At 32.7% G+C, this 12,920-nt stretch overlaps 3 protein-coding genes across 3 annotated transcripts; 2 read left to right on the top strand and 1 right to left on the bottom strand.

Moving 5' to 3' along the window:
• Positions 1-1,408: 1,408 nt before the first annotated feature.
• Positions 1,409-3,122, bottom strand: LOC112099734 (peptide chain release factor 1-like). The gene is given in 4 exon segments (XM_024187189.1): positions 1,409-1,640; positions 1,643-1,673; positions 1,760-2,110; positions 3,114-3,122. Coding segments are annotated over 4 exon segments (495 nt in total). The 3' UTR covers positions 1,409-1,536.
• A 1,630-nt stretch (positions 3,123-4,752) lies between these two features.
• LOC18045804 (TMV resistance protein N) lies at positions 4,753-5,477 on the top strand. The gene is made up of 2 exons (XM_006441821.2): positions 4,753-4,862; positions 5,048-5,477. The coding sequence occupies exons 1-2, from the start codon at positions 4,753-4,755 to the stop codon at positions 5,475-5,477; spliced, it is 540 nt and encodes a 179-aa protein (XP_006441884.2).
• A 2,732-nt stretch (positions 5,478-8,209) lies between these two features.
• Positions 8,210-9,632, top strand: LOC18045805 (putative disease resistance protein At4g11170). The gene is made up of 2 exons (XM_024187190.1): positions 8,210-8,607; positions 9,215-9,632. The coding sequence occupies exons 1-2, from the start codon at positions 8,210-8,212 to the stop codon at positions 9,630-9,632; spliced, it is 816 nt and encodes a 271-aa protein (XP_024042958.1).
• Positions 9,633-12,920: the final 3,288 nt, after the last annotated feature.

Consider the following 12,920-nt stretch of genomic DNA (forward strand, 5'->3'; position numbering starts at 1 on the left):
AAATCATATATATATATATATATATGTATGTAGGTAGGTATAGGTATATGTATATGTATGATCATTCATTTCTCAATCAACCACCAAATTGATGTCAACAAAGCCATGAGGATTGTCTCACAAGTCTTTCAATTTCCCTCTCTTTAGGCCAGAGACCAGTAAACCATTTGAAATATGGATGTGCAAACCAGTAAATAAATCATGAAGTTACACACTAGTCTGCTTTCGCACTCATTCAGAACTATCAATGATACTTACTGCAGGTACGGTGTATACATTATACTAAAGTGAAGGCTGGATCAATAAGAAATTCAAAATGTTTCATCACATTTGGGGCTTGATGATGCCAAAAAAAGACCATACCAATTATGATGAACAGTAAAATGTGAACAAGAACAAGCATACATTTAGGAAAGCAGAGAAGCATCATTAAAATAAAGTATTCTTCTTACTATTCTATGTTGTTGGAAAATGGACCAAAATAAAAAAGAAACCATATATGGTTAACGTCACAACAAGAGTATTTGTGCATTTGTACATCATAGGATATTGGGAAGACATCAGCAGAGAAGTGCAAATTTTTTTTTTTTGAGGAAAGGAGCAGAGAAGTGCAAATCAAAAAGGAGAAAAAATAAAAGAGAGAGATCGAAAGGAATGCAATCTAATTAATCGTCTGAGGAGACTACTATACTACATTTAGCCATTGGTTGAATAGGCAGCATGTTTTCTAGTACAACTTTCAATTTTCCAAGATTTAGAATTTTCCTACTGAAGAAAACTAATTTCTAAAGCTGCTATTACCATCTTCATCCCAACGGTAAGCAGCTCCATACTAAGGAAAGAGTGAAATAAGTGTGCTTTACTCATAGAAGCCCATTCCTGTCCAGAGTGATTAGTAAGTTGTTTCACCATGACCCCCATTATGGTGACTGAAAAAAGAAAAATAAAAGAAGAAAATATTTGCCGAACACAATAGTGGCACCTAAGAAGTCCTACTTAAGAGGCTTCATACCGTGCACAAATCGGAAAGTTTTTTAAAATTTTCATGTTTCAAATGAAGATTGTCCATTAAAAAATTACACACATAATGTATGTAAAGCAATTAAAACAAAAAAAAAAAAAACAAGGATAACCCAGAAACAATCCAACCATCAATAACATAAAACTTTTGTAATGCTGGTAAAGTGAATGAGAAGCAGAACATACATTTCACGTAATAATGAAGATACATCTTTTAATCAGTCTTTGCTCTTAATTTATTATCGTACTTCCTTCCAATAACAATTCATAATGCAGGTAGGTATCTTGAAAAATTATATCATACATTTCTCTTATCAATGGGGCAGGTTGCTATTGAACATTATTCATAAACAAAGAGCCAAATATGCTTTAAAGCTACTTAAAAAATAAGCCATCAGGCACTGACGCAGACACTCAACAACAAAAAACAGACTTATTATATTTGTTGCACAAATAAGAAAGAAGATAACAATTTTAAATTAACCAACAGGTTGAGTCTTATCGTAATACACACTATCAGCTATGAATTAGCATACCTTTAGAAGTCCTGAACTCATTCACGGCCATTCGAAGAGAATCATCCGATAGAATCAACCGTGACAATGCTCCAGTGCTTAACCTGCGAAAATTAGATGAAGCAGAGCTTGCATTCCCTGAAGTTAACCAAAAAAAAAACATTACGATGACTTAAATTTTAACAGAAAACAAAAAAACAAAGCAAGAGTGAATAGAGTAATACCAAAGCAAATTTAGGATTGTTAGGTCCAATTTGTGGACCAACTTCTGAACTTCTAATAGTAGACTTAGGAGGAAGGATTTGAAGAAGCTGTGGCGGCGGCGAATACGCATCAAGATTCACACTGCTCCTCACATTGAGGGCCAAAAGAGTGCGGAGGCGCGACAAAGCTGACGCGCGATTCTTGTGCTGCGATCGGTCTTCGGAGGCTTGCGCTATGACGCCGGTCGGTACGTGCTTGAGACGTACGGCGGATTCACGCTTATTGCGGTGCTGACCGCCTGGTCCCGACGATTTGTACGCGTCCATTTCGCATTCGCGAAACAGCTCATCGTCGGTCAATTCTAAGTAATTCTTCGAAGAAGAAGAAGAAGAAAAGAACAATTGTCATTGGTGCTGTAAATTGTAATTGCAAGACAAGAACAATGGCTGATAATTCCCGCGATTCTTGTACGACGGAAAGTTTATATTTTTCCTTCCTAGTTGGGGAATCCGAAGCAGGAATTGAGCGGCCAACGCCCTCATCAATTTCAATTTCCCCCACCGTGTATGCGATGATGAAAGCAAAGCTTCGTACTAGTAATGGCAGGCCCAGCCCAGTCCAGCAAGTGAGCAATGTTATTGTTTTATTATTTTTGAACCCGTGGTGGCTCTAAATTATTTGCAAAATACTCGTATAAGGAGAGGGACATATTTTATGCTAGAATATTTTCAATATAAATGGTGCTCTAAAAATGTGTCCGACTGTAAAGATATGTCTAATTAAACAGTGTCATATATATTAAAAATGTATCCTTTTATTTAAAGATGCATCCATTCACGGTTTCATGCTTTAATTTGAAATGGCGATAGTTTATTTTGGACCAGTGATGATCTAATTCAAATTTTGATTTAATAACCATGAATGAAATAACCACTTTCTGTTAGTTCTCTTAAAATTTTTTAAGAAATCTATATTGAAGGCCGTTTCATCCTTTAGTGTTGTAGAAAATACACTTTACATTTTGAAATTTAAAATGACCTTCTTTTAAATAAAATTTTAAAACAAATGCCTCTAACTAAGAAAGAAATTTTAGAATACATCAAAAGTATCATGTTAGCCATACAACAAGTGAATCATGCTAAGACACATGTGCATTGATTTTAAAAAACTATCATTCAAATGGTGGTTATATTGAATATAAATATGTACATATCATACATGACACAAACCGCTGAATATGGGATGAATCACGCAATTTTATATCTAAAACTCATGACATAAACTTAATTCATGAATATATAACACTAGCCTTGGCCTTTGTTATAAACATATAATAATCTATGTGCCTCATTCAAAAATTTATTAAAAACTTACATAGTTCATATCTCACTGTACATACATACACTTCAAAAATATACATATAAACATAAACGTGGTCAAAATGTAAGTCATGCAGTAATGTGTGTCGTGGCCCAACCTCAATTGATCAGAAATTGAACTACACGAAATCCTATGGAAACCTTAGAGAAATGAGGTAAATAGGAAAATAGTAAGCTTGCGGCTCAATGAATGAATATAATTATATATAAAAATAAATTAGTGCTTTAGTGCTCGTCATAATTGTATGACATAACTTTACACTGAACGCTTTACAAAAGCAAACATGAACTCGTATATACACACATGACAAAATTGCACCAAATAATATACAGGGAAAATAACTCTCAATATTCACTGGGATCATCATCGCACGAGTAAAAAGGGGGAAAAACCTCTCAATACTCAGTAGAATTTACAACATCACAAGGGTCGAGTAATTTAACTCTCAATACGTATGCGTAGAGCCTATGGGGAAAGGTACACATATGGTGCCTGTCAATTACATCTCATGACTCAGTCAATTATATAATGTACGTACATATAATCATAACATTATACTAAATCATACTATCAAACATAAATGTTTTGTGAAATACATAATAGTAATAATAATAATAATTCACTCACAGATCCTATTGATGAAGCACGCACGTGCTTTGCTTTAAGCTAACAGCTTGCTATTGCTTTGACAATTAACCCATGTGCCTCCTTTTAGCTTGCACGTGCGTCACAATACATGCATTAGAATTGGTTGTATTCTCATGGGTGAAGCATGAATGTGCTTTGCTTTAAGCTAACAGCTTGCTATTGCTTTGACAATTAGCCACATGTGACCCGTTTATAGTTTAGGAAATAACAATATTGAATCGAAATATTCTTAGAATATAGTATTTATTTTCCATTCAAACATTTTCTCATTTAGGCAAAGGTCACAAAAAAAAATTACTTTTTTTAATTTAAATGTAAATATTTAAAAATCATATATAAGTTATAAAAAATAAATAACTAAGTTTTTTTTTAAAGTTAGACTTTATATGCTTAACAATCAACCCTAAGGAACATGAATAAGAGCTACTAAAACAAAAAAAAAAAGAATAATTTTGAAACTAAATACAATTAATTGAGAGATGAGGATCGATAAGATAAATTCATAGATAAAAATTAAAATATCAACCCTACTTATTGGTGGCAGTTATGAGTAGGGTTGGCAATGGGACGTGATGGGATGAAATTTACCAATCCCAGTCTCATCCCGTATATGAAAGTGAGATGAAAAGACATTTCACTCTCGTCCCTATATTTCTTTTTAAGACAAAAATATGTCCCGATCCCGTCCCAAAAGAGATGGGATCTTGCAGAATGCCATCCCAAGTTATGAGTATTAAAGAATAGAAGCCGGGTCTTGATAAGTATGGTGTTTGTGCGGAATTCTCAATTTTAAAATAATTTTTTTTAAAAAAAAGTTAGATTTCGTATGTTTAACAATCAACGCTAAGGAACATGAAAAAGAGCTATTAAAACCCAAAAAAAAGACTAATTTTGAAACCAAATACAATTAATTGAGAGATGAGGACCGATAAGATAAATTGAGAGAGAAAAACTAAAATATCAGCCCTACTTATTGCTGGCAGTTATGAGCATTAAAGCACAGAAGCCGTGTCTTGATAAGTATGGTGTTCGTGTGGAATTTTCAGCTAGAAGTCTACAAAGCAGTGGAATTAATCAATCATCGTGGAGTGCACGGTGGTTGGACAATGAGATGAAATTGAAAAATTATCACGGAACTTGAAGGAAGGTTCATGGCATCGATTTATTCTACAGAGTCACGCACATTTGGTTCAATAATTGTTTTCATCCGAATCAAAATCTCTCTCTAATCAATTCAACTGTTTCTGTTGATTATGGCAGAAATATGATGTTTTTGTTAGTTTCAGAGGAGAGGACACCCGTGACAACTTTACTAGCCATCTCTATTCAGCTCTGTCTCGACAAAATATCCAAACTTTCATTGATGACCAGCTCAACAGAGGAGATGAAATTTCAGAGTCTCTTGGGAACGCAATTGAAGCATCAGCCATTTCAGTTATCATTTTCTCTGAATCATACGCTTCTTCCAGATGGTGTCTCGATGAACTTGTAAAGATTCTCGAGTGCAAGAAAGAGTATGCACAGATTCTGATTCCGGTTTTCTATCGGGTTGATCCATCAGACGTGAGAAACCAAACTGGAAGTTTTGGGAATTCATTTTCGAAGCTCGAAGAAAGATCAAAGGAGAATACTGAGAAGCTGCGGAGTTGGAGGACTGTTTTGAAGGAAGCAGCCAGTTTGTCTGGCTTTCATTCTTTTAACATCAGGTGAAAAGTTACCTTTAATTTCTCATACTAATATTTAACAATAAATAAAATTCACGCAGCACTCTTAGTTAAATTTCCGGATGCTAAACTGCAAGTTTAAAAATTTTTAAGCATCAAATTCTAGACTTCTTGACTTCCCCACTTTTGTGCTCTATAATTATAAAATAATTTTGATAGAATTAATAATAAAAGCAAGAGAATTTTACAATAAATATCTAAAAAAATTAGTGGTGATCTGTTGTTTTTTAAGCAATGTCAACCCTGTCCAAAGTGGTTTTAGTTTCAAAGTGTGGTCACTTTTAAAACCTGGGAGATGCCGCCAGATTTCTTCAATAATAGCCGAGTACAGGGCATTGTATTTTGTGCTATTTTAGCATTTTCAGACCGTCATGTAGGTTGTGGCAGATGGTTTTCATTTTCTTTTGAGCTCAAAGTGAAAACCACCAAAGATTGTGGTCCGCATGACACACGATTATTTCAGAGCAGAGTTAATTATGTAGAATCAGATCACTTACATTTGGGGTACTATCTGTTCTGTGAAGAGGATTTTAAAGGTTTTTGGAAAGGCAATTGCATTCCTGAGGCTGTCCACTTTAATGTTTTTCCACCTTTGGAGTGCCAGTGCTGCGGGGTGAAAAAATGTGGGATCCATTTACTTCACACCCGAGATTCTATGAATTCAATGTAAGATCCAAGCAGATGTTTCAACTGTAACGTAGAAGACTGATATTTTCATGAATCTATTTTTATTGTTTTCCTTTTTCTAATGATTATTAATAATAGAAGAAAATGCTAAAATCAGTTCTTGGAACAAAACATTCATGTAATAACTTTGGAGGGATCAGGTGCATGCAATTACCTTCGAGGGATTTGGTGCAAGCAACACAAATTCACACTAGAGCATAGAACGTTACTTATAAATAAAAGTAAAAAGACAACCTAAATGAAGGAGCACATGATTATCTATAAATAAAAGTCGCAACATTTTCTATAAATAGAAGTTACGCCATTTTGTGATCCATATATCTTCTTGCACCACTCTTTTTTTTTCTTTTTTTATTTTAACCCCTCTTTCCTAAAACGAATTTCTGCATAATACATCTATATTTTATGCATCAAATCCTTAATATATTATTTTTTGCAGGAACAATATATTAATTTTTCGTAAGCTTACAACATACAAGGATATTTAGGTTTGCTTTTGTTAGTGCATAATACAGGCAAATAAACACAAGCACTTCATTATATCATGGAGGCATATTTGCTTAACTTATGTACATCACTCAATTGGAAGAGGGAGTAAATAACGTCTTGAGGAAAACAATATTGTGTCTCGCAACACTGTTAATTCATACAGTTTACTATTATGATTATTATTCTTTGTACCTATAAAGTTTCATAAATTATTTCTCCAATTTTCCACAATTATTATTCCCCATGAATATATTTCCAATATTTTATTTCACATATTTACTTCTGCTACTAGTGTGATAACAAAAGATGCCTTTTTGAACTACATCAGTTTCTAGATCTATTTTATTGAGAAACTAACCGAACGCACCATCCATTATTTAATTTATGGGTCAAATAAGTCATAAGTAGTTGAAATAAAATGTTTGTTTGGTAGAAAATATCGATTTTTAAAATAGTTTAAAAGATTTTCAAACACAAGATACAATTGAAGCCTAGTCCAACATAGAAAATCAAATAAAATTAATTTTCATCACTACTCGAGAGACTCAAAGAGTACTAAGGTAGCATTTTTTTTAATTTAAAATTTGAATAGGCTTGAATTTGGGCGAAGTCTTAACATAAATGTCTAAATAATATGTTTATTTTTTTTAATATCTGAAAATTAAGTGACATCTTATTTTTTTATAATTTTTTAAAAAATAAACATGGTTATTTGACATTTTTGTCCTTATAAGTCAAAATGAATAAATGGATTAAACTTTATAGTTTAAGAAATAACTATATTTAATAGAAATATCTTTAAGATATAGTATTTACTTTCCATTCAATATATGTTTTCATTTTGATAAAAGTCACAAAATTCACTTTTTGTATTCAAATGTAAATATCTAAAACTTAGACATAAGTTCCCCAAAAAACAAATAAATAAATAAACAAGCAACATTAAGGGAAAAAAAAGGTTAGGTAGCTTTTGTTTTAAACAAAAATGATAAATAAGATAATTTTCAAAATTAAATACAATTAACTGAGAGACGAGGACTGATACGATAAATTGAGCGATAAAAATTAAAATATCTCCCTGGTCGTTGCTGATAGTTATGACTTGTGAGTGTGAAAGCACAGAAGCCGTGTGTTGAAAGTATGGTGTTCATGTGGAAATTTCAGCAAAAAGTCCACAAAGTAAATTCAGTCATGTTGAAAAATCGATTTATTCTACAGAGTCACGCACATTGGATTCAATAATTGTTTTCCTCCCATCAAAATCGATTTATTCTATGAGTATGAAAGCACAGAAGCCGTATGTTGAAAAGTATGGTGTTCGTGTGGACTTTTCAGCTAAAAGTCTACAAAGCAGTTGAATTAATCAATCGTCGTGGAGTGCACGGTGCTTGGACATTGAGATGAAATTGAAAAATTATCACGGAACTTGAAGGAAGGTTCATGGCATCGATTTATTCTACAGAGTCACGCACATTTGGTTCAATAATTGTTTTCATCCGAATCAAAATCTCTCTCTAATCAATTCAACTGTTTCTGTTGATTATGGCTTCTTCTTATCGAAACAACAAGAAATATGATGTTTTTGTTAGTTTCAGAGGAGAGGACACCCGTGACAACTTTACTAGCCATCTCTATTCAGCTCTGTCTCGACAAAATATCCAAACTTTCATTGATGACCAGCTCAACAGAGGAGATGAAATTTCAGAGTCTCTTGTGAACGCAATTGAAGCATCAGCCATTTCAGTTATCATTTTCTCTGAATCATACGCTTCTTCCAGATGGTGTCTCGATGAACTTGTAAAGATCCTCGAGTGCAAGAAAGAGTATGCACAGATTCTGATTCCGGTTTTCTATCGGGTTGATCCATCAGACGTGAGAAACCAAACTGGGAGTTTTGGGGATTCATTTTCGAATGAAGATGAATGCAAACTTGGAGGAATGTTCACAAACTTGGAGGAATGTTCGCATCTGGCTTTCCTTCTCAGAGCATCAGGTGAAAAAGTTACTCTTAATTTCGCATACTAATATTCAACACTGTACATAAAATTCACGCAGCACTCTTAGTTAAACTTTCCAGATGCTAAACCACACTTTTAAATTTTTTCAGGCATCAAATTCTAGACTTCTTGAACTTCCCCATTTTTGAACTCCTATAAAAGAATTTTTGCAGAATTAATAATAAAAGTTCCAGAAGTTTACAATATATTTTAACAAAATTAATGGTGTTTTGTCGTTTTTTAATCAATTTCAATCTCTCACCCATATACCATTAGGGGGAAAAAAATCTCTTCCACATATAACATATTCCAGTAATTAAAGAGTTATTAATTTATAGGGAGATTGTAAATTGCCTTACTCAAATCAATATATACCATCTATTCTGACTATTTTTACAATATTTAATAACTCTCGTGGTACCATCACTTTACAATATTATCCTTATGAAAAAAAATAAGTGGTATATATTAATTTCAATTGAAAAATTATCAATCTCCCTTATTTCATATTTGATGCAAATCCCTGCTGCTAATTTTATGTATTTGGTAGGCCTGAATCGGAACTTATAAACGAAGTTGTCAATCACATTTTAAAGAGACTGCTGGATGAAGTGTTTCGGCCGAGTGATAACAAAAACCAGCTGGTTGGAGTAGAATCAAGAGTTGAGGAAATTGAATCTCTACTAGGTGTTGAGTCGAAAGATGTTTACGCTTTAGGGATTTGGGGCATTGGTGGTATAGGCAAAACAACAATCGCTAGAGCTACTTTCGACAAAATCTCTAGTGATTTTGAAGGTTCTTGCTTCCTTGAAAATGTTAGAGAAGAGTCACAAAAACCGGGAGGATTAGCTTGCTTGCGACAAAAACTTATTTCAAATTTATTGAAGGATAAAAATGTGAGTCTTGATATTGGTCTCAATTTTAGAAGGCTCAGCCTCATGAAGGTTCTGATTGTTTTGATGATGTGACTTGCTTCATCCAATTAGAATCTATAATTAGAAGTCTTGATTGGTTGACGCCTGTGATTCGAATCATAATAACCACCAGAAATAAACAAGTGCTTAGAAATTGGGGGGTGAGGAAAATATATGAGATGAAGGCATTACAATATCATCAAGCTATTGAGCTTTTTAATCGACATGCCTTCAAACAAAACCATCCTGATGTTGGTTATGAGGAACTTTCAAGCAAAGTAATGAAATATGCTCAAGGTGTTCCTTTAGCTCTTAAAGTTTTGGGTTGCTTTCTACATAAAAGGGAAAAAGAAGTCTGGGAAAGTGCAATAGATAAATTGCAAAGAATCCTCCATCCAAGTATTCTAGAGGTATTAAAAATAAGTTATGATGGTTTGGACGATAAAGAGAAAAATATTTTCCTTGATGTTGCTTGTTTCTTTCAAGGTGAGCATGTAAATCCCATAATGAAATTCTTTAATGCAAGAGGCTTCTACCCAGAAATAGGAATAAGTGTTCTTGTTGATAAGTCTCTCATTGCTATTGATTCACACAAAAAGATAGCAATGCATGATTTACTACAAGAATTGGGTAGGGAAATTGTTCGACAAGAATCAATTAATCCCAAAAACCGCAGTAGATTATGGCATCATGAGGATATCTATGAAGTTCTTACATATAATACGGTAAGCAGTTTGTTGTGGATTATTTTTTTGGAATATTGTAGTGTTTCTAAACTTGATGTGAATATATTTATATACGCTCGAACAAATGAGTCTTAGAATTAATAGAAGAGTGACAATGATTAGAAAACAATAGTGGTTTGATGATGTAGTAATAAATTATAAATGCGATTGACAACTTGCATAACCGTTTGCAAGCATAATTGATATATAAATTTGTATAGTACACATACAGAATTTTTATGTTAAGTATTACTTGTGCTATTATGTTTCTTTGTGCATTTGCAATTGGGTAAAAGCTCGTTTAGTCCCTATATTTTGAAGTTAGTGCCCGTTTAGTCCCTATATTTTTAAAAATACCTCAAACCATCCCTACCATTAAATTATTGACACTTTTGCCATTATCTTTTGTTCCTTTTAACTTATTTTTATAATATTGCCCTATTATAATAATTTTTTAGACATTATTAAAAAGAAAAAAATAACCCTATTATAATAATTTTTTTGCCATTATCTTTTGTTCCGTTTAGTCCCTATATTTTTAAAAATACCTCAAACCATCCCTACCATTAAATTATTGACACTTTTGCCATTATCTTTTGTTCCTTTTAACTTATTTTTATAATATTACCCTATTATAATAATTTTTTAGACATTATTAAAAAGAAAAAAATAACCCTATTATAATAATTTTTTTAGACATTATTAAAAAGAAAAAAATAAATTACCAGTTTAACACCAAAAAATAAAATAAAATAAAAAAATATATATTAATTTTTGTGGAACACACTCTTGAGTTAAAATATTAATTTTTCTAAAAAAATTGATAATGTAATTTTTTACGATATTAATTTTTTAGACATACGTGAGCTTCCACAAAAATTAATATATACCTTTTTTGTTTTTATTTTATTTTTGAGTTTAATTTGATAATTTAATTTTTTATTAATATCCAAAAAAGAAACATTATTGTAAAAATGTAATATTGTAAAAGCAAGTTAAAAATAATAAAAAATAATGGCATAAGTGTCAATATTTAGTAGCAGGGACGTTTTGAGGTATTTTTAAAAATACAGGGACTAAATAGATACTAACCTCATAATATAGGGACTAAACAAGCTTTTACCCTTTGCAATTAAGAGTTTAACTGCCTAGCAATAACAATAAACATGAATGATTGAAATTTAATTTGAGTATTGATGGAGAACCCCACTCCAATCTGACATAAACTCCACGCAAGGACAAATTAAAGTTGAATTAATAACTAAGCTACCTTTAATTGTGAATGAGTGACAAACTTGCCCCAAAAATTTGTCTTGGTGGAGCTGAAGTGTTAATCACTAGTGGAATATAAATATCATTTTTCATTTGATGTTAACTTTATTGATTTTTTTATTTATTTTTAGGGGACAGAAAAAATTGAGGGCATCTGTTTGGATATGTCAAAAGTAAAAGAGATTCATTTAAATCCCAATACTTTCACAAAGATGCGTAAATTGAGATTTTTAAAATTCTATAGTTCATCATTCAATGGGGAGAACAAATGCAAGGTGTCTTATTTGCAAGACCTCGGATTTGCTGAAGTGAAATATCTTCACTGGTATGGATATCCGTTGAAGTCATTACCTTCAAAGCTTAGTGCAGAGAAGCTTGTGTTTCTTGAAGTGCCTAATAGCGACATTGAACAACTTTGGAATGGTGTGAAGGTATGTTTATCTTAATATATGTGCAATCTTTCAATAAGAACGTTAAATTATCATACATAGTAATGATTTTATCTTTGCCTCTTTTTTGACCGAGCAGCATTATAGTAAGTTAAACCAGCTAATCCATGCTGCCTGCAAGAAGCTAATTGCCAAAACTCTAAACCCCACGTTGATTCCACATCTGAACAAGCTAGTTATCTTGAATCTAAGCGGTAGCAAAAGCCTGAAAAGTCTTCCAGCTGGAATATTTAATTTGGAATTTCTTACTGAACTTGATCTTTCGGGTTGTTCAAAGCTGAAGAGGCTTCCAGAGATCTCATCTGGTAACATAGGCAAGCTATTTTTAAGTGGAACTGCAATTGAAGAACTACCCTCATCATTTGAGCTTCTACTTAGGCTTTGGTTGTTAGACCTTTCAGATTGTAAAAGGCTTAAGAGTCTCCCAAGCAGCCTCTGTAAGTTGAAGTCTCTTGGACTTCTTAGTCTCCGTGGTTGCTCAAATCTTCAGAGATTGCCCGAATGTCTTGGCCAGTTATCGTCGCCATTAATATTGAATCTAGTAAGAACCAATATTGAGAGAATACCAGAAAGCATTATCCAACTATTTATGTTGCGATACATCCTCTTAAATTATTGTGAGGGGCTTCAATCCTTACAAAAGCCTCTATTCCTTGTACGATGGCTAGATGCCGATTATTGCTCGGCACTACAATCATTGATAGGTTTATTCTCTAAGTTCTGAATCTTATAGGCAGTGTTTTTTTACTAGAGCAATAATTTTTAATTGGAAGGTAATTCTACTGCAGAAATTATTGAAGATGCCTTGAGAATTCAGCATATGGGTATGGTAGCTGCTCGTGGTAAAGAATTACGGGAAAAGGTGTGTCTTAATCTTTCTCCTTACAATTTATACC

This window comes from Citrus clementina, unplaced genomic scaffold (genome assembly GCF_000493195.1).
Source record: "Citrus clementina cultivar Clemenules unplaced genomic scaffold, Citrus_clementina_v1.0 scaffold_3, whole genome shotgun sequence".
Taxonomy (NCBI): Eukaryota; Viridiplantae; Streptophyta; class Magnoliopsida; order Sapindales; family Rutaceae; genus Citrus; species Citrus x clementina.

What these genes read in the sequence shown, in the direction of transcription:
- LOC18045804 (XM_006441821.2), top strand. Translation starts at nt 4,753, where the DNA reads ATGAGCATTAAAGCACAGAAGCCGTGTCTTGATAAGTATGGTGTTCGT. An exon ending in CAATCATCGTGGAGTGCACG is followed by an intron (nt 4,863 to 5,047) that starts GTGGTTGGACAA and finishes TGTTTTTGTTAG; the next exon opens with TTTCAGAGGAGAGGACACCC.
- LOC18045805 (XM_024187190.1), top strand. Translation starts at nt 8,210, where the DNA reads ATGGCTTCTTCTTATCGAAACAACAAGAAATATGATGTTTTTGTTAGT. An exon ending in GAATGCAAACTTGGAGGAAT is followed by an intron (nt 8,608 to 9,214) that starts GTTCACAAACTT and finishes TGTATTTGGTAG; the next exon opens with GCCTGAATCGGAACTTATAA.